The sequence below is a fragment of the Ctenopharyngodon idella genome, chromosome 24 (genome assembly GCF_019924925.1).
Source record: "Ctenopharyngodon idella isolate HZGC_01 chromosome 24, HZGC01, whole genome shotgun sequence".
Taxonomy (NCBI): domain Eukaryota; kingdom Metazoa; phylum Chordata; class Actinopteri; order Cypriniformes; family Xenocyprididae; genus Ctenopharyngodon; species Ctenopharyngodon idella.
Genome location: NC_067243.1, coordinates 18380635 through 18401351, shown reverse-complemented (window position 1 = coordinate 18401351; position 20717 = coordinate 18380635). Strand labels below are relative to the sequence as shown.

The 20717-nt window shown below is 38.9% G+C and overlaps 1 protein-coding gene across 5 annotated transcripts; it reads left to right on the top strand.

The window, feature by feature from the left end:
- The first annotated feature begins 5878 nt into the window (after positions 1-5878).
- Positions 5879-20554, top strand: znf800a (zinc finger protein 800a). Of its 5 annotated transcripts, XM_051884714.1 has the most exons (6): positions 5885-6464; positions 9595-9731; positions 13573-13668; positions 13922-14065; positions 15128-16877; positions 19458-20554. In XM_051884714.1, coding segments are annotated over exons 2-6 (2118 nt in total). In that variant the 5' UTR covers positions 5885-6464; positions 9595-9604; the 3' UTR covers positions 19459-20554. The 5 variants fall into 5 exon arrangements, with proteins under 5 accessions (XP_051740669.1, XP_051740674.1, XP_051740671.1 ...); XM_051884709.1 differs by lacking the exon at positions 19458-20554 and having other exon boundaries at positions 5879-6464; positions 15128-16881; XM_051884711.1 differs by lacking the exons at positions 5885-6464; positions 19458-20554 and adding an exon at positions 6526-7033 and having other exon boundaries at positions 15128-16881.
- Positions 20555-20717: the final 163 nt, after the last annotated feature.

Here is a 20717-nt window from a genome sequence, read left to right as displayed (position 1 = left end):
GGACTACTGGATTTTAAACAACAAAGAAATGCCACAATTTATCAAGACCTCGAAGCAGATAGGAGGGAGAAACACCCAGAAACACCTCATACGTAATCTCAAGTATAAGGGGCTTTCCTTGCCATAAATGCTTGGATAACATGCCTACGTCTCCTTTGATTACAAACAATGGCTAGTGCAGTGGCTAGGATATACATAAACCTACCAATATCCGTTGCCATGATTTATGTAATGACTTATTGCGAGAGGAAAAAAAGACGTTTTAGTCCCATAACATTGATTAATGGAAACAGCGTCATTTCGCAATAGATTTTTATCGATATTTAGAAAATATCGCAAAAGTTTCACACAAATCTGTAACGAAAACGCGGCTATTGTCTTCATTCAGGCCGATTAGCAAACACAGAATGCGCACAAAAACAAAAGGAGGGATCTATCGCGCAAACCAATCATAACCGTTCATATCCAATCATAGCGCGATGGAGGCACTGCCTCCTCTCACGTGACTTTCCCCCATTCATTCTCAATTACCCCCCACTAAACCCACCACACGCTTTGGGGTGTCTGTTATAAGTCAATGGGGACAGAGGAGGCAAGCCTCCTGCTGTAACTTTACCTGAGGGTGTTGCTGTTGGACAGTGTTACTTCATAAAAACGAGTGACCTTAACACTCTTTATGTCACATTTTGTAATATTTGCATTGTTATATTTTAGTAATGTCGATTATTTTCTCATCCAGTTCTTTTGAGGAGACACTGCCTCCCTTGCCTCCTCGGAGGAAACGCCCCTGATACACATACATACATACACACACACATATATATTTACAAATATATATATATATATATATATACACACACTATATTGCCAAAAGTATTGGGACACCCCTCCAATCATTGAATTCAGGTGTTCCAATCACTTCCATGGCCACAGGTGTATAAAATCAAGCACCTAGGCATACAGACTGCTTCTACAATCATATGTGAAAGAATGGGTCGCTCTCAGGAGCTCAGTGAATTCAAGTGTGGTACCGTGATAGGTTGCCACCTGTGCAATAAGTCCATTTGTGAAATTTCCTCACTACTAAATATTCTACAGTCAACTGTTAGTGGTATCATAACAAAGTGGAAGCAGTTGGGAACAACAGCAACTCAGCCATGAAGTGGTAGGCCACGTAAAATCACAGAGCGGGGTCAGCGCATGCTGAGGCACACAGTGCGCAGAAGTCGCCAACTTTCTGCAGAGTCAATAGCTACAGACCTCCAAACTTCATGTGGCCTTCAGATTAGCTCAAGAACAGTGCGTAGAGAGCTTCATGGAATGGGTTTCCATGGCCGAACAGCTGCATCCAAGCCTTACATCACCAAGTGCAATGCAAAGCGTCAGATGCAGTGGTGTAAAGCACGCCGCCACTGGACTCTAGAGCAGTGGAGACGTGTTCTCTGGAGTGATGAATCACGCTTCTCTGTTTGCCAATCTGATGGACAAGTCTGAGTTTGGCAGTTGCCAGGAAAAAGGTACTTGCCTGACTGCATTGTGCCAAGTGTATAGTTTGGTGGAGGGGGGATTATGGTGTGGGGTTGTTTTTCAGGGGTTGGGCTTGGCCCCTTAGTTCCAGTGAAAGGAACTCTTAATGCTTCAGCATACCAAGACATTTTGGACAATTTCAAGCTCCCAACTTTGTGGGAACAGTTTGGGGATGGCCCCTTCCTGTTCCAACATGACTGCGCACCAGTGCACAAAGCAAGGTCCATAAAGACATGGATGAGCGAGTTTGGTGTGGAGGAACTTGACTGGCCTGCAGTCCTGACCTCAACCAGATAGAACACCTTTGGGATGAATTAGAGCGGAGACTGTGAGCCAGGCCTTCTCGTCCAACATCAGTGCCTGACCTCACAAATGTTCTTCTAGAAGAATGCTCAAAAATTCCAATAAACACACTCCTAAACCTTGTGGAAAGCCTTCCCAGAAGAGTTGAAGCTGTAATAGCTGCAAAGGGTGGGCCAACTCCATATTAAACCCTACGGATTAAGAATGGGATGTCATTAAAGTTCATGTGCACGTAAAGGCAGGTGTCCCAAAACATTTGACAATATAGTGTATATATATATATATATATATATATGTGTGTGTGTATTACTTCTGTCACCATTAACTGTTTTTGTTCATACTATGGGTGCATCTCAATCAGCTCCCTTGCTTCCAAGGTTGTGAATCAGTATATAGTGCACATGAATTTGGGCACTTGTAAGGACAGTAAGAACTCTGGCTCACTACACATGGGACACCAATGACTCTATTTCCGGGGACATGACAATATCCTCATTGTACAACATCACTACTGGTATTTATGATCAACAGTAGAACTGATATCTTTCTGATGTTATGTTTTAATGTTATTTAAAGTACAGTCTGACAAATACTTTGCTTGCTCGATAAATGATAAATGTTAGCTAGATTATGTTCACTACCTGTCTAGCGATGTGTGTTTATGCTGAAATATAATTAAATAATGGCTTGTATTTTAAAAAACATCTATCGCGTGCCATTATGTGTAGGTGTTGCCTCGTGATTTATGTTTCGCACTTTAGAACGTTCGTTAAGGGAACGTAGTGAGAATACCTGGTTTTCACAGTGCATTGTGGGACTTTTTAGGGAAGGAACGTGTCAGTGCACTGGAAGGATTTTGCGATTGATACAGCCCTCAAAATGGCCAACTCCCTGATCAGTGCCCTGACTACTGAACTAGAGAGCTGATTGAGACACACCCAATGAAAGTCAATGGGGTCCAGTATTGCTTTGGATTCCATTGACTTTTTCAGCTGTTAATTATCGTAATGTTCGTAATGTCATTCAGCTTTTATTGTTTTTTAAAAAGTAGAACTTGTATTCAGTATACACAATCTTGATGTGTCGTAAAAGGTGTTTTAAAGTATATTATAGCTCACAACCATTGGGTTCATCTCAATGCTTTTTTACATTGACCGAGATGTTTTTTCAAAATATCTTCTTTTGTGTTCCACTGAAAGTAAATGGCGACAGAATTTTTATTTTTGAGTTAACTATCCTTTTAACACAGAAACACAGGGAAATTACTATTAGTTGTGTCATAGACAAGAAAAAACCCTGAAGAATAACTTTTCTTTAACTTTTTCTATACTTTGTGTCTATACAACTATAGAAAATATATAAATGTGTGCATGTCACATTACATTCCTACCTATTATTATTTATTATTATTATATTATTTAAAAAAGTAGTTCTAATTTAATATTTTAAAATAATGTTATTTATTATTTTTAATTGTTTATTAAAAACTATATTATTTTTTTTAAAAGCACAAATAAAACTTTTCAAACCAAGCATTTCACAAAAAAGTGTAGATTTAAAATTATAAACAAGTAAATATACTGTGCAAAGTAAAGATAAAAAGAATTGCAACACTTTGGGGCCATTTACACAACACCGTTTTCAACTAAAAATGTGAAACTTTTTAATGCGTTTTGGCCGTTAATTTACACGACAACGGCATTTTAGGGGCCTGAAAATGCAAGCTTTTGAAAACGGTGAAGTCATTCACACACGCTTATTACGTGTTCATCTATAGGCGAGTAGTTTTCTTTCTTTCGCCAACTGTTGGCCTGGTATGAATAATACAGCGTTTTCAGTTGTTTTCACTGATCATTGTGAAAGGGGATTATTTTGAAAATGTTGTTGTCTGTACCCAAAAACACAATGGAAAACCTTTTCCGTTTTTAGTACATTGTTGTCGTGTAAACGTACCCTTAGTGGTTGTCAGACGTCAGTGGATCATGTTGATAGTTAATGTAATGAACCACACCTGTGGTTACTCTTCTAGGACACCTGTGTGGATTTGAAGGGAACTGACTTCTTACACCCACTAAAAATCACCAAACACCATGGTTAAATTGCAAAATGATTAGTAAAAGTGGAGTTAGTTTTAGCAGCATTTATTTGCAGATGCCTCTTGTTTTGATATTTTGTATTTAATGCAAACCACGCATGAGAAAGTCTTACTAATGTGGAAAAATATAAATTACACAAGTAGCACATTTATCACTGGCCACCAGTTTACCTTTGAGAACATTTAATCAAAACCGTAACCAATGACACTGACAAAATGCAAAAGCCCATTGGAGAGAGTGACAGAGAACTGCTTACATTAACAGTTCAATGGGAAGAACAATGTTATGCTAATTATGATGGCTACAGTTCAAAGTTGTGAATGCTTGTGAGGTGTTCGCTCTGTTACAAGTAGTTGTAATGTCCACTTTTTGCAGTGAGTATTAGGGTTAGTTCACCCGAAAATGAAAATTCTGTCATTAATTGCTCACCCTCATGTTGTTCCACACCCGTAAGACCTTTGTTCATCTTCAGAACACAAATTAAGATATTTTTGATAAAATCCGATGGCTCAGTGAGGCCTGCATTGACAGCAAGATAATTAACACTTTCAGATGCCCAGAAAACTACTAAAGATGTATTTAAAACAGTTCATGTGACTACAGTGGTTCAACCTTAATGTTATGAAGTGATGAGAATACTTTTTGTGCACCAAAAAAACAAAATAATGAATTCATCAACGATATCTAGTCATGGGCGATTTCAAAACACTGCTTAATGAAGCTTTGCAGCTTTACGAATCTTTTCGGTTCGGAGCGCGTATCAAACTTCCGCGTCACGTGATTTTAGTAAACGAAGCTTCAATACGTCATAAGTGTTTCGAAATTTCAATGGTTCACTACTGGGGTGTGACTTTGGCAGTTTGATACACGCTCCGAACCACTGATTCGAAACAAAAGATTTGTAAAGCTTCATGAAGCAGTGTTTTGAAATCGCCCATCACTAGATAGTTGAATAAAGTCATTATTTTGTTTTTTTGCCGCACAAAAAGTATTCTCGTCACTTCATAACATTAAGGTTGAACCACTGTCGTCACATGAACTGTTTTAAATACGTCTTTAGTTGCTTTCTGGGCATCTGAAGGTGTTAATTATCTTGCTGGCAATAAAGGCCTCACTGAGCAAAAATATCTTATTTTTGTGTTCTGAAGATGAACGGGTAATTAATGACATAATTTTCATTTTTGGGTGAACTAACCCTTTAAACAGACTTAAAATAGACACTAAAATTGCAAACCTTCATGGCCTAAAATAAATAATAATAAAAATATAAAGGTGATTCTTCAGTTAGGAGAAATATTCCATCCAATATTCTATCCACTGGATGATTTTAAAGAAGAAGAAAAACTATAATAAAAAATAGAATGAAATTGATTTATACCCACTTTAAAGAAAAGTATATGCTCTATTGTGCTTCTTTAATTACTATTACCACATGTTTAAGAGTGTTCAAATGTTACATCTGCCACAGTTTCTCTTTATTTTGGGCATGTCTCTTACCCAGACTTCCTAATTTTCCTTTTAAATGTACACTTTTTCTTAAAATCTTTTGAAAACATCTTTTGGCATTTATATTCACAATTTAATTAACACAACAGCAAAAACAACAGCAAAGATTTACTGTCCCCATAACTTTTGTCATTACCAACACACCAAGAAGTTAATTGGGTTATGATGTAAACAATAACTGACAGGAAAGCACATCTCTTGAGAGTTCGAAGAACATAAATGTCATTAATTTTATTTATTTCTTTAAAAATGATCTGAGTAGGTGTAGTTGTCATTACCAAAACTGCTTGTTACTTCAGTATTTTAATTCAGAAACGATTTATTTATTTATTTAGCCTATTTGTCAAAAAAACAACAAAGGTAATTAGCCGCTAACTCACTTATTGTGTTAGCAAAGCCACGTCATTCCCTCGACGTCATTACCATCACACAACAATATCAGAAATCAACCACAGCACACATTAAAAGGTTGACCAAGGCCTGGTGTTATTCCAGGACAAATAAATGTTTAACAAACAAACTTCGAATAAGTTTTCCTAGATTTCTAGAAGTAGTTAAAAGTTCCCCTAATTGTAGAATCACTCATAAATAAATTCAATTAAAGATTAAATATCACTATATAATTTGGGAAGGATATTTGTATAAAAACTTTTTTTTGTAAATTCACATAAATTCGCTGTCTTATTCGCCAAATTCAAGACTCCTTAAATTTGGGTTTGGAATCGCTGCATTTGCAACGGTTTTATCTGGGTGTGTGAAATTAAAACGGGTCGTTAATTTCCTCAGTTAGTGTCACGGGTTGTGGGGGGTCATATGTAAAGCACCAACCCGGCGACAACATCGGGTGCCACATTTTGGTGGTCTTGAACATCCATTGCACCTTTGCGCAACAGCCGCTTCTCCGCCGAGAGGTCCTCGCGGTGCACAAAGGCAGCTTCCGAGAGGGCAGCGTCAGCGCGAGAGGCGAGAGAAACAACCTCCGGACCGCGTCCGACCATCCTAACTCGAAAGCCAGCGTTGTATTTCCAAAAGGTAAGAACTCTGCGAACACATCTCGGCTGATTTCAGCCGCGGGAGTTGCCCACTCGGGCCCGGAATCGAGCAGCGGACCAGTGTCGTTTCCTATCCTGCGCGAGCGTGGTTGTTCTTAACAGAAAATGGCGTCACCGTTCGTGCTGGCTGTGCAACCGGGGAAAACGCACTTGTTCTGAGCGCTTAAATTAGAGCGAGAGTTGATTCGGACTCGCCACGACTGCCCGCGGAGATAGAGCAAGTCCACGGGCCTACTTGGGAGTGAAAATGGCACTTCATAACAAAACACCGAAGAGGAGAGGACGCGTAAAGGCGGAAGGGTCACCAGACCTGTGCGCCAAAGCGGCTTCGGGAAGATGGCACAGCGCCGCAAAGCGCAGCACTTTATCATTCGGACGTGCCCTGTAATCGTGCAAATCCTCTCGAATGTGTTCGGTTTGTCACTGTTTGAGGACGCGATTACATATTGTGTTGGGTTTATGTTCGGAAAGCACTGCAAGTTAGTGGCAACGTCGTCTTTTGTATCAGCCTCTCGCGTCAGCCCGCCTTTACGCCGCACTCACTCCCTGGTAAGCATCGGTCCTTCTTATGCCGCTTTAAAGCTCCATTCTGCACATGGGCTCTCCTTCTCCATCAAGTTAATCTGGCCCATTGTGGTCCGCAATAGAGGAGATTTGGCCTGACAATGTAACCGTGTAAAAGAGATTTACAGAATAATGGAGCGATGCAAATTGCTTCACGAAAACGCTAAATAGCCTGAATATCCGAAAAAACACGGCGATATAACCTGCGTTTACATTTTTAAACAGTTTGGCTAAATGAAGTGTGTATGCGCCACGACGTGTCTAAATTGCGCATAGGGGAGAACCCAAACCCAGGCTATTCCAACAGGTTTTAGCACGACATTAACAGCCACGAATAACGCAAACACACCGTTTTCGATGTTATCTGAGGGAAAGTCTCGGGTACATTCTCTTTTTAGTGGTCAGACGCCTCTTTTTAGCAACTGTGGACTTGGTGATGCTCGTGCAGCCAATGGCTTCGCGCGTTCCCGCACACATGCACCCACAATCTCCCATCATAAGTCAGTCAAACGTGTGAACTGATGTTAATATGTCTGTCCTTGTCATTCTGACGTTCCAGTGGGATATGTTTGCTTCGTTTTGGAGAGTGTCACTGCTAAATTTGGGTATCAACTTTTTACGTTGTTCACATTTGGCCCCTTGTGGACCCAGTGTGTTTTAATGGGTGCTCGTGAATGTGAGTTTGTTTTTAAAGATGGTAGGTGCATTTTTGTAGTCTAAAAGTGCGAACTTATTCTTTATCTGTATGTTAATGCATCGAAATGTAAAATCGTGATGTAAAATGATTTTGTTTTTGTCTGGTGAGTCTGCTCGCGAGCCTATATGACCCCGTATAGTTCCAAACAAGCAAGATGTTTCGATTTTTAGAGTTTTATTATTTAAATAACCATTTAATAGTGATTTTAAAGACTTTAATGCGTTTTATCTCAATGCTTCAGGGGGGACTGGGAAAAATCGTGTGTCTATTATTTTAAATTATTATTTTTTCCGGTCACGTGGCCAAATGCCTCTGATGCTTTTGGGTGCTGATGGTCATTTCAACACGTTCTCGGTTGTTATGATTGTAATCGCACGCGGATATCACGCTTTAGTGTTTATTGGTAATTCTTCAATTGTTATGAAGTTTGCAAAGTACTTATTCAGGCACGAGCACACCCTGATGCTAAGATGTGCACGCGTCTTATTGATTTGCTACCCACAACACGACTCGTACCGAACACATTTGCCTTCCATCAGTCGAATTGTGCTATACTGAAGCATAATGGTGGTATTATGAAGCATAATTATGTTCATTTGTGCAGTTGGCCACGGACACGTGTTCTTTCGTGCACCGCTCGCGACTTCCTGCCTCGCGAATGTTTGGGCAGGACACTAGCAGCGCGGTCAGGTGTATGTCCTTCAGAATCACAACACAACATGTTAGAGATTTCATTTGCGCTGGTATGAGCACTTTTCAAACGAGTTACATAAAAACAACGGTACATACCGAAGCACATCAATAAACATTTTACAATAGTACCATTGTTTACCATAGTTTGCGCCCAAATACCCCAGTTACTACAGTTACAGCTGCTACTTACAGTTACGACTATAAAGAGATAGTTTACATGAATAGTCAAGCACTTGTCACGCCACAAGACTATTTAAGTGAACTGCAAAAGGATAAAAATGAAGAACTTTTGGAATGAAATATAAATATGAAATGTATAGTCTTCATATGTTAAGCTAAAATCTTTTGAATAGTAAGTAGTACAATAAGTTAATGTTGTTTGTCATTACCTAAAATCATAATAGCTACATTTTATGACCTTTTTAATCAGTTTTACTGTAGTAACATAATGTAGTAAGTTACTATAATGCTATTTTGGCACAAGTTATATTGAACATTAAACATTTTTGTAAGCGCAGTGGTTGCTAAAATTGAGATTATTTGGTTATTTCCACTCTGATATGTGTATAGTTGTCGGTTTCCACTTTTAGGAATCCAAAATATTGGTGTTTTGTAAAAGTTACAGTAATCTACATTTCATATTAGTTTAAATTTAGACTAATTTGACTAACGTACAAGTTTATGTGGTCAATATATCAATATTTAAAAGCTCCGTGATCAAGAATGCAATCTCTTTTCAGTTTGTCCTGTTGTCACACATTATTCTTTCCGTTACATCTGGGCAATTATGATGTTTTTTGATGCATGACAGACATTTCCATAATTCATATTGTTTTGTCCTTTTTAGCACATAGCCGTTATGCCTCATCTTGACATTTATTTCCTTGGTAAATGTGCAGTGAAAGGTCTTCATCATCACACAATCATCACAGCGACAGTAATGTCTGTTTGCCTTTGTAAATACCTGCATAACTTATTGCAAGCAAATATTTCGGATTCTGTGTACATATAATTTATATCCAATTTTTGAATTTTAACATGTGCTACTACTTCATGGAGAACTTGTTGCCATTTTGGGAGGCATGTAGGAATAAAAAGCATTCAAAAGAAATAGCTCCACTTATTAACTTTTTAATTTCTTTTAACTTGATAAAAGGGCTTCTGAGATGGAGGCTACTAACAGCGAAGAGCAGGGAAGCCTGACCAGTGACAAATGCTGCCAGACTGAGACACTTCAGGCCTGCTGTTGCCAAACAACAGAAGCCCCTCAAGAGCCTTGTGGCAAAAATCCAGGTAAGAACTCCGCACCTTAAAGTCAACATGAAATCAAAACTGACCCTGTTTCCTTTTTTAAATACACATTCCTGCTCTGATTGTGCACAATTTGTCAGCGCAAGTTAATCCAAAGGGAAAAAAAAATTTTTTCCTTTCAGGCTAATGTTGCAAATCGCTCTTGTTTTTGGCTGCATTCTGGTATGCAACGCCCACTTTTCGATATCCAATCAATTCCAAATGGATAAAATCAACTCCTCAAATTTTTTCTTGTTGAATCAGAAATACATCACATTACAGGAGTAAAATTAGCTGAGACAGCTGGTCTATGTAGACTTTCGGGGTTTAAATATATTTTACACTAATTTTATTGATAATTCAAGGTTGTGTTATTCCCTCTTGGTGATATTTGTGCATAATCAAAGTTCGTTTCCAACCCACATGCATTGTGAAATCAAGATTTATGCCTTCTCTACACATTTATTGCAAAGATCTATCAATGTAGTTCGATTTACACGCAATGTCTTGTGGCGACTTGGTTGTTAATGTAGAACAATCACATTCCAATGTGTTTACCACATATTTCCATAATTATCAATGCTGGAATAGGATTTCTAGCTCATCGGGTTGTTGTTGTTGTTTGTGTTCTACAGTGCTGCTAATTTCAGTGACCTGGAGTTGTTGTCTTTAAAGTAATTTATGACCATAAATAAAGACAAGCTGTTCTGAAGCAGAGAGAGTCACGTATACTGGCTGATAGTGAGATACACAGTCGAATCTTTCCCATTAAAAAGAATCAGGATGGGCTTTTAAAGCAAAAAGAGTTGTTTTAGCAACACTGGATTGTTATAGCTTATAAAAAATTAAAAAAAAAAACATTTAATACACAATTACCCCTCTCATTATTCGTGCTGGATAAATAGAGCTGTTGATTTGAGGTGTACAAGTGAAAGAATAAATGTTTAAAAATGTCAAATATTCTAGAAGCAAATGTCTACAAGTTTAACATTTTTCTTTATTTAAAGGTACACTAAGTAACTTTTGTCCATTTTGCGGAAGAATATTGTTTTGGTTGTGCTTCGGCTCTTTGTGACTCTGCGGATGAATATTCACTACTAGACTTAAGAGATATAACCAGTTTAGATGGAAAGGGTCTTCAGCTGACTAGCTGAAGACGTTACTGTAGCTATTCCCATTTATAGACACATTTACTTCCTAAATAAATTTCAGCACTGTGCTACAACAACCATAATGAAACGACCCTTCACAGTAGATAATGCTTTACAATAAACTCCGTTTGAGAGCTACATATGGCAATTGATCTGTTCAATAAAATACCTTAAGGCCCCGATATACTTCAAATGAAATCGAAGAACGAACTGATTTGACGTCATTTCGAACAAAATCAGGCCAAAACGAAGTTTATTTTGTGAGTTTGAAACAGCTTGCCAAAGCGAACTCTCAGGAAAAGTTTGCTCCAGCTGCAAAACACGTTCGTACTACCATTGGTCCATGACGATAACACCATGTCTACACCAGATGTGAGCAACGCGACGCGTCAAAAGACAATAGAACCCATTATAATCAGTGATATTGTCTACAGTACACTAGATGCGGCACGACACAACAAATTTCGACAGTAAACGGATTCCCTGTTCCATTTCTGACGTAGTCCAAGTGCTTTGCAATGGTCAGTTTGTTGCATTCGGTGTAGACAGGCTTTAGCTGTTGCGGTGCAGTGCGATACGACAAAAGACGTGGTGTAGACACGGTGTAACGTAATAGGAGGTGTGCGCTGAGGCTTTGCTTTCTTTCACGCGAAACTCTTCTAACTTATTTCATCTGTTGAGTCTGTCGAGGTAAGATTTCTGTGGGTGATAACATGAACTGCTTTATAGTAGAAAATGAAGTTGTGCTTCTGATGAAATGAGGCACTGACACTGTTTTCCATGTTTGATACTGTAAAGCTGCTTGCTTTTAAGCAATCTATTGAATAAAATGCCATATAAATAAACGTGACATGACTTTACTGGAGGTTGTGCTAACATGCCCACGTTGTTTTGATCAGATGCTTTTCTATAAAAAAATGCTTGCTGTTTTCTCATTTTTGTGTTTATTTTGTTACTGAGAGGAAAGCGTGCATCACATATTTACATATTCATCTAAACGTCGCTCTCAGCAGTGTGGGCGGCGTCAGATGTTCGATAACGGTGTATTGCTGCTCAGCATATTTCGAATTTCGTTTTACCTCTAAAGGAAAAAAAACTTTGCCATGAGTATATCTGGGCCTTTACTCGCCTGTTGAATAATAAAAACACCATCCCCGCACTGCTTTTATAACATTTAAAATCCCTCAGTTCTCACCATCTCTGGAAAGCCAATGTTGATTCTCGTTTTATTATGAGCTCTGTCACGCTTTTGCCAGCAGACTCTTCTCTGTTTGATGTTTCTTTAAAACTGGTGATTCCTGAGTGGTTCTAGATTTAGCGTGCTCTAAGTCAACCTTTCTCGCTCGTTGTGACAACTAACCTTTGCCGCTCTCACACCAGACATGAGTCAAACTTTTCTCTATTTTTGGATATGATGAGATATGTATGCTTTTTCCCACAAAAACAATCCCGGCCGGTCTAAAACAGAAACACTTACAATAGCCTTACCATAGTGAATCAGCATTAGACAAAAACACGTTTTGGAGGAAGGATTGATGATGTATTGACTTTGTAAAGAAAGTTACATAGTGTACCTTTAAACCTGCATTCACTAACTTTTTTTAGTTTCCACTTTGAGAAAACTAATGTATTATAGTCAAATTTCCCTGCTAATGCACTGTGAAATGTGGAACGTATTTTAATATATTTAAATGGAAAAAGTACAAGTTAGCAAACTGTAGACAGATGGTTTTAAATAGCCTGTTTAATTAATGTAATGTTCTCATGTGTTCCAGTTGTTAATGCATTGTGCTCCATAACTTTCAGACACCTGGTATCAGATGAGAATGTGTAACTTACACATCCTCAAAAGTCCCTGCAGATTAAACTGTTTTACCAGGTGACTCTCAGTTGGTAGACATCCATGGAAAGAAAATAACAGAAAGTCGAAATCACTGCTATCAATGTACTGAAGAGTTGCCTTAAGGAACAATGATAGAGTATTGCAGGTGTCCAAAAGAATGATGGAGTGTTACAAACCAAAAGATGCTTGTGTCCGTGGGGAAATAGATCTACTATTTTATTTGTCCTGGCCTCGGTTCTGGCTTCACTTCCCTTCCTTTCCTTCCCGTCCTTTGTTGGAAATATCTCTGATAACTAAACATTGAGTAGTTTCATCTAGATAAAGTTTTTTTTTTTTTTAAAAAGGTTTTGTATATTTGCATTAATCATAGTCAGAATACAATTAAACAAGCAGTGAGTTAATTCATATAATTATTATCCATGGTCTGTATGTATGTAATCCATCCTCCTGTTATGCACTAAAGTTGGCATCATGTGTAGGTGAGCAAAGACACATGTGGGATTAGTTACATGTGGCTTTTATTCAAATTAAAATGCAAATGAAAGGCAGAAATACATCCAGGTTGGAATTAGAAATGCATCCAGGTAGGAATTGTGAAGTTTATGGGTTGTGAAACCAAAATGAGATGTGGTGTCCTCTTTGTGTTGGTGAATTGGAGTTCAGGCTATGCAGGAAGGTCAGTAGTTCCAGTCACTGCCTTTTTGTCTGAATGGGGGGTGTCTTGTCCCTTACCCCTACAACAGATTTACACCCTCTGCCATCCCCATACCTGAATGGTGGAACTTGAACAGAAGACTTTTGTGAAAACATGTTTTACATAAATTATAATCTAAAATGTTTTCTGTTTTAGTGCATTCGATTGAACCCGGTGATCCACCCCTGCTTCAACAGCAGCTCCAGACCTCCAAGTCAGGAATCCTTCAAATCATTGAGTGTTTTCGCTCAGGTACTTCAATCACAGACACTGATTTGATCATTCAGTAAATACGTCATGAAGACTCTTTTATTCACCTGGCACAACACATTTTGCCAGCACCAAGACTTTTTCTGAAAGCGAAATGCTATACAGAGAAACAAAGTTGAAACCTATGTTGAGTGAGATTTTGAACAATGAAATTTCCCTCCAATATACTGACATGAATGTGTTTTCTCATTGCCTAATGATAATAGCTTGCTTTCAATATGTGCTGTTATTGCAGGTACAACTCAACTCAAACACATGCTGTTGAAGGAGGTTGACACCATATTTGAGTGCAAAATCTGTCGAAGTCTGTTCCGTGGCCTACCAAATCTGGTCACTCACAAGGAGCTCTACTGCTGTTCCCGACAACCTCAGTCAGATGGTTTGTACATCCATTTAAGTGCTCTGACTTTTAAAGTGTTTCAAAGCCTGCATGACTTTATTTTTTTCTGCAGAACAGGAATATATATTTTGAAGAATGTTTCAACTGTTCAGAGTCAATTGGGGTCCAAACACATTGCACCCCATTAGCTACGTTGACATGGACACGTTATGTTTCAATTGGAATTTATTCATGCCGATTGATGAATCCGAATGTAGTTTTTACATGAACACTAAATAAAGTGATCGGATTATATGTCACAAGCTTCAAATCGGAATTGATTTTTTTGACATGCGCACACTGCACAAATATACAGAGTTTCCCACTGTTTGCACATACTATTTTAAAGTGCAGACGTGATATTTATCTATTTCGGGTCTTAATTAGGAGACGATGAGCACATAAAGCTTTGTGCCATGCTGCTTATATTAATCAAGCAGTAAAAACGCCCATTCCTGTGCCCAAAACAAGGTGTCTGTGGATGAAAGTTCGAAAAAAGGACTAGTGGGGCATTGTGTGGAAGGAAAATTTTAGAATCACTCAACAGTCATTAATGACACGTCATTTAACAACAACAGCTCATTCCATAAGTCATTATGCCATCTCTACGTCATTGCACATGCGCTGTACTTTCCATTAGAAAAGGTTTAAACCACCCGTTACAATCCGAATGAAATTTCAGTCAGATTTGGCCTATTCATTCCAAATGACGTGACTACGTGTGACTTTTTTTTTTTTATTATGACTGTGGTAGTAGTCCGATTACAGTCAGATCATTACGGTCCGTGTAAATGCAGCTGTTGACTTTCTTTGTATGGCAAAAACACTGAGAAAAACACATTTTTCAAAATATCTTCTTTTTGTGTTCCAAAATTGTAGAACACAAGCAAATACCCAGCAATGCCCTAGTAACTCAATCAATAATCTGATTGAGTTCTGCATGGGCAAGCACCATTCATGATTTCTTCAAAAGAAGTTAAAATGTAGTTCAAATTGTTGCAATTGGGCCCCTGAATATAACAGTATTTATTAATAAGGTTAATATTTTGTGACTTTCTGCAGAGCCTTCACAAGGTGGGCAGAGCCAAGCCATCAAAGAACTTCTTCAAGCCATCTATCCACAGAAAGAACAAGAAAAACATGTCATTCAGCTGGAGGCCATTGAGACCAACCCCAATGCAGTGTTTCAACAAGTGGCACTAGTGGAAATTCAAGACACACCAGAAACCCCAGCCCCTACCCCCGAGACTGCGATCCCATTACCTGAGAAGAAAAATCGCCGCAAATCTCTTTTGGCACCTAAAAAGGTCCAACAGTCAGATTTTGAGGACGAGATGGAAACTGAACCTGAAGAACCACCTGCTAAAGAAGGTAAGAGCTGCGAAGAGCAAATAAAGATTGAGCCAGTAGAAGGGGAGGAAGAAGAAGAGGAGAGTGCCGCCTCTGAGATAAAGGAGATGAGGATCTCTTGCTGTCTCTGTGGAAAAGACTTCAGCTCCAGACGCAGCGTGCGACGCCACTGCCGAAAAATGCATTGGCAGCGGATGGAGGAGTTGCGCAAATTTACTGAGACGCGCACCGTTCCCACCAGCTTGCTGTCTATGGTGAAGGACAAGCATCCTGTTGAACCACCACCTTCTCCAGGAAAGAGCTGCCCAGTGTGCAAAAAGTCCTTTGCCACCAAAGCCAATGTTCGTCGCCACTTTGACGAGGTCCACCGTGGCTTAAAGCGGGATTTGATCACACCGGACATTGCCACAAGACCAGGCCAACCTCTTTTACTTGACACTCATCCTCCTTCTCCAGCGAAAGCTCCAAGCTCTCCTCTGAAGCAAGATAAGGCACAGTACAACCTGACAAATTGTCGCTGCAAGCTGTGCAAACGCAAGTACAGCTCTCAAATAATGCTTAGGCGGCACATGCGAATCGTTCATAAGATGCCTGTTCTAGAAAACAGCTCTCAGAAGGCCAAATCGAAGCACGAGAAAAAAGATAAGGTTTACGCAAAGAAAGAGTCTCTCTCAAAAGCTTCAGAGGAAGAGGGAAACCACGGTGTGAGTTTTGACTTCAAGAGGATCTACTGCTGGCTGTGTAAACGTCAGTTCAGTACCAGTCAGAACCTGGGCAAGCACATTGCCGAGCTGCACACCGATGGAAATGACAGCATCTACATCAAGTTTTACCGCTGCCCCATCTGCAGATACGAGTCACGCCGGAAGCGTGACGTCATCCGCCATATCACAGTGGTGCACAAGAAGTCGTCACGCTATCTGGCTAAGGTTATGCCTGCCTTGGAGAACCAGGCTGTGAAGAAACCAGCCGATGCAATCTTGAACAACTCAAACAAGAAAACAAATTCAAAAGAAGAGGGTAGCGGGAAGCATAAAACGCAAGACCCACCGGCTTCCCCTAACAGTCATCAACAAGATCCTCTCATATCTCCCAAAACAAAGAAACAAGAATCTCCAACATCCCCCAACACTCGAAAGCATTCTGCTCTAACGTCGCTTAACACAGGCAAACTCGAGTCTCCACTCACACCAAATAGGCAAGACAAGAACCTTCAAGCAGCCAAGAACCCGCATGTCACTCGCAGTCATAATGTTATCAAGGGGCCACCCATCACCAGAAGCCAGGAGACCTGCACTGAGGTTAGGGTAACAAAAAACTTTTCCCTCCACGCATGCGATATGTGTGGCCGGGCATTTGCCAAAAAGGTCTACCTTGAGACACACAGGCGGAGACACAGAACTGCCATCGCAAGTGGGGACAAATTACAAGGAAGAAGCACTCGATCAAAGGCCCTCATTTGGTAGGTTGCTGCTCTGTTATGCCATTCAACAAGCACTTTAAGATGCTTGCTTTAAAGCCCTAAGCATTAGACTTCAGGCTGTGACTCATCCATCTCCGTTTGCGTTATGGACAAAATAGTATCTCAAATTGTGCTGTATTTTGAGGTGTGATGTGCTATTACTTTTCTAAGCAATTAGACTTAAATTCTTCAGACAATAAAAAAGGTGGGGAAAAATTCCCATAGACTTGACTACAATAGGAAAAGGGTATTACAGAACTATCCTAACTCGACAAAAAAATCCTAAAAACTGTCCTAACTTTAGGACAACCCCACTGATGTCCTAACTTCAAAATTATTTAAAAGCCAACTGTAAAAATCACATAATAGCCCTGTCTGAGAATGGCATCACATTTATTAATGAAACAAGATGAAGAACAGTGATGTCTGATGGTGGAAATACTTTCTGAACACCCAAATGATGTGCTGCAATTTGACGATAAAACACTGATAAATAATTACAGACTCCCATGAAATATAGTGATAGGCTTTGCCTTTTTCTACAAAGCTTATCAAAACTTCTCTTTCTGCAGCACTTAATTAAAAGCACACCTGTTTTGTTTCTCCATTTTAATCTCTAGTGTTTACATCGTTGGTTGCTTGGAAACAGACCTGACAGTTGATTAACGAATTCGATGGAGTGGTTTAAGATTTCCTAACTACAGCTAAGATGAGATTTCCTAAGATAGGATAAGGAATCCTAAATCAAGTTAAGATTTTCTTCTGTAATATGAATTTGTGAAAAATCCTAAAGTAACTTATATCTTAAATTAAGACCTAAAATAGAAAGTCACTAATACGCCCCCAGAGTATCATATAGAATTGGGGGTTGAGTCTTTTGTCTTTTATGACCAGTAAGTAACCGCCTAGCAAATCCCGAGTAACTACCTAGAACACCCTAGCACAGGGGTGTCCAATCCTGCTCCTGGAGGACCAATATCCTGCAGAGTTGCTCCAGCCAGCCCCAAAATACTTGCGTGGAAGTTTCTAGTAATCCCTAAAGGTGATGATACATAGGGCAACTTTTTGAGCAATGTTGCCAGGCAAATTTCTATCTGGATACTTCGGATCAAAATTTGTTGCCCATTCAAAATGAGAAAAGTGCCCAAGCAACATCACTCAACAACATTGCCTGGCAACATTGCTCAAAAAGTTGCCCCATGTATCATCACCTTAAATTCTTGATTAGCTGGTTCAGATGTGTTTTTATGACTGGAGCTAAACTCTGCAGGATAGTATTAGTGACCCTCCAGGAGCAGGATTGGACACCTCTGTCTTAGTGTAATGGTGGTGAGTTTTGTACTGAGAAGCATCACTCAAGAATCTAATTAAAAATGCTGTCAGTAACAAGTTACAGAGTACCATAGCTTGTAAATAACACTGTATAATATTTTATCTAGACATCTTAGGCACTCCTAAGAAAGCACTACTTAGTGTTCCAAAAATAGTGATCTTAGACTGTTGAATAAGATGAAAGACTTTCCTAGGCTATGTCTATGAAGGCACAATCCCTTATAATTGGATGCAAGGTTTCAAACTGATGTGAGCTTCCATGCCTTAATATGCTTGCAGCATTCCTCCAGCCTATTATGGATGAGATGCTGAACAGAATAAAACATTCGGCCATTTCACAAGATTTTGTGTTTCCAAAACTGCATAGGATGTCAGTTCTTGTCTTAATTAGAGGTGATTTCTAAGGCAAGTTCCTCATATTTAGGATTGAGGGTTTGCTTTAAAACAGGGTTCTTCAAATCTGCCCGGCAGAGTTTAGCTCAAACCCTGATAAAATTCTCCTACCTTTAAATTTCTAGTAATTCTGAAGACCTTGATTAGCTTGCCCTAATCTTTGATTATGGTTTGAGCTAAACTCTGCAGTACAGGTACCCCCTACAGGGCTGTCTTTGAGGAAGTCTGCTTTAAACCAAAATATCAAGACTAAGTTGGGCCAGTAAGCAACCACCCGGAACCACCGTAGCATTGTGACAGCAAGTTTTGTTTGGCACATTTGGTTTCGATTTTTGTTGTTATCTAAGCCACAGTGCTTATTTTTCCCTCATCATGTGCTCAGACAAATCCTCTAAGGTCACTGTAATAGGAATTACTCTCTAATTTGAATGCATGGGTGCAGATAGTATCTAAGAGGGATTCCCCATTGTCTGCTCTCTGTAATAGATATGTAGATGTGTTGAACTTTTACACATTTTGACCTGACCTTTTAAACTTCCGGGGGCCTCCAGTGGTTTTGCCAACAGAATAGTGATGCTCGAAGTTGTTGCAAATGTCCATTCCCTTAAAGCGATAGTTCACCTACAAATGGAAATTAATATCATTTGATCAAACTCTTATTGTTCCAAACCTATAATCTTTATAAAGGACAGAATGTAGAAGCAAAGTGAGAACCTCCATTCTTAAAGATAGAAAGTTCACACATTTATCCCTTTTAAATCATTCCTATTATTCACTTTTAATAGGTATGTTGGTACATATTTATTTGAGGATTGACATTTGATTCTCTCTCACTTTTCCTTTCTTTCCATTTAGATTTTTTTTTTCTCAGAATACGTAGCACATTTGCACTGGATTCCATGGATGGGTTTATCTCCATGCGAAAGAAGAGGAAGGAATATGGACAGACTTATGGGTAGAAAAAAAAAAAAAGGATAACCTTTGCATAAAGGGGGTGAATGAGTCAAGAAAGAAGTGCACCAAAAATATTGTTCCAGCTTTTTACCCTGGAGGGCGCTGTAGTAAAAGAAACGGTGTCCGATCTTCATTTGATTTTGAATGAGTTTTGACTGATTACTAGTTTTGGCAAAATGTTTAAAGTAAACAACTCTCAAAATGAATTTCGATTAATTTGTTAATGGATTATACCACTATATTTTGTATTCTCTCCGACAGTTTAAAAATACACAGAATGTTTCATAAACGGACAATGGGCTCAGTGTAAAATACATAGGAGGTTGATCTGTATATGAACAGCATGTCTAACTAATGTTAAATATTCATAAGTAGATAAGTTAATGTAACCGCTTCATATTTTCCTGCCATGTGTTCACCTCTCTAATCAACTATGGATTGAAATGCTGCTAATTTGTTAGAAATGTTAGAAATGTACTTATATTTCTTCTACCCTTTAAAGTCGAAGCCTACATATTAAGCTGCTCAGGATGTCTTAATTGAGAGCCCAGATATTTTTAACCGCTTAAACTTTGTGTTTGTCTTTAACAAAAAGTTGCAACTGTGACTAAAACGAAATAGAATACTACTGTATTTTAGTTTGGTAGCCTACTAATAACTGAAGCTAAGGAGAAAATAATTTTCAAGTTTTAGTAGATGGCTCTCATCGTTGCTTTCAAGTATAAATAGGTATAATGAAGCTTTTGAGCAAGTAAATTGCAAGTACAATTCCTTTTAGTTGGGGTGCATGCAGAATGCTTTGAACCGTTTGTTTGTGTATAATAGGGCTTTTTCCAAATGCCATAGTTCCTTTCTGATGCACACTTCTTTTTTTTTTTTTTTTTTTTTGCAAAATCCTGGTATATCCTTGCTTGCAGTAGGATTTTTTTGTTCAAATAAAGAAAATAAACACATTGTTTGTCAAGTTTACTTCTATATATTATACTAAGACATGAAGGTTAGGTGAATAGTAAAACATTTCCTGTGTGTGAGAGAGAGCCCTGTGATGGACTGGCCATCTGTCCAGGGTGCTTTCCCCTGCCTCTGGCCTAAGAAACTGGGATAGGCTCCAGCCCTATGACTTAGAAGGTTGTATAAGGAATATATAGAGAGAGATATAAC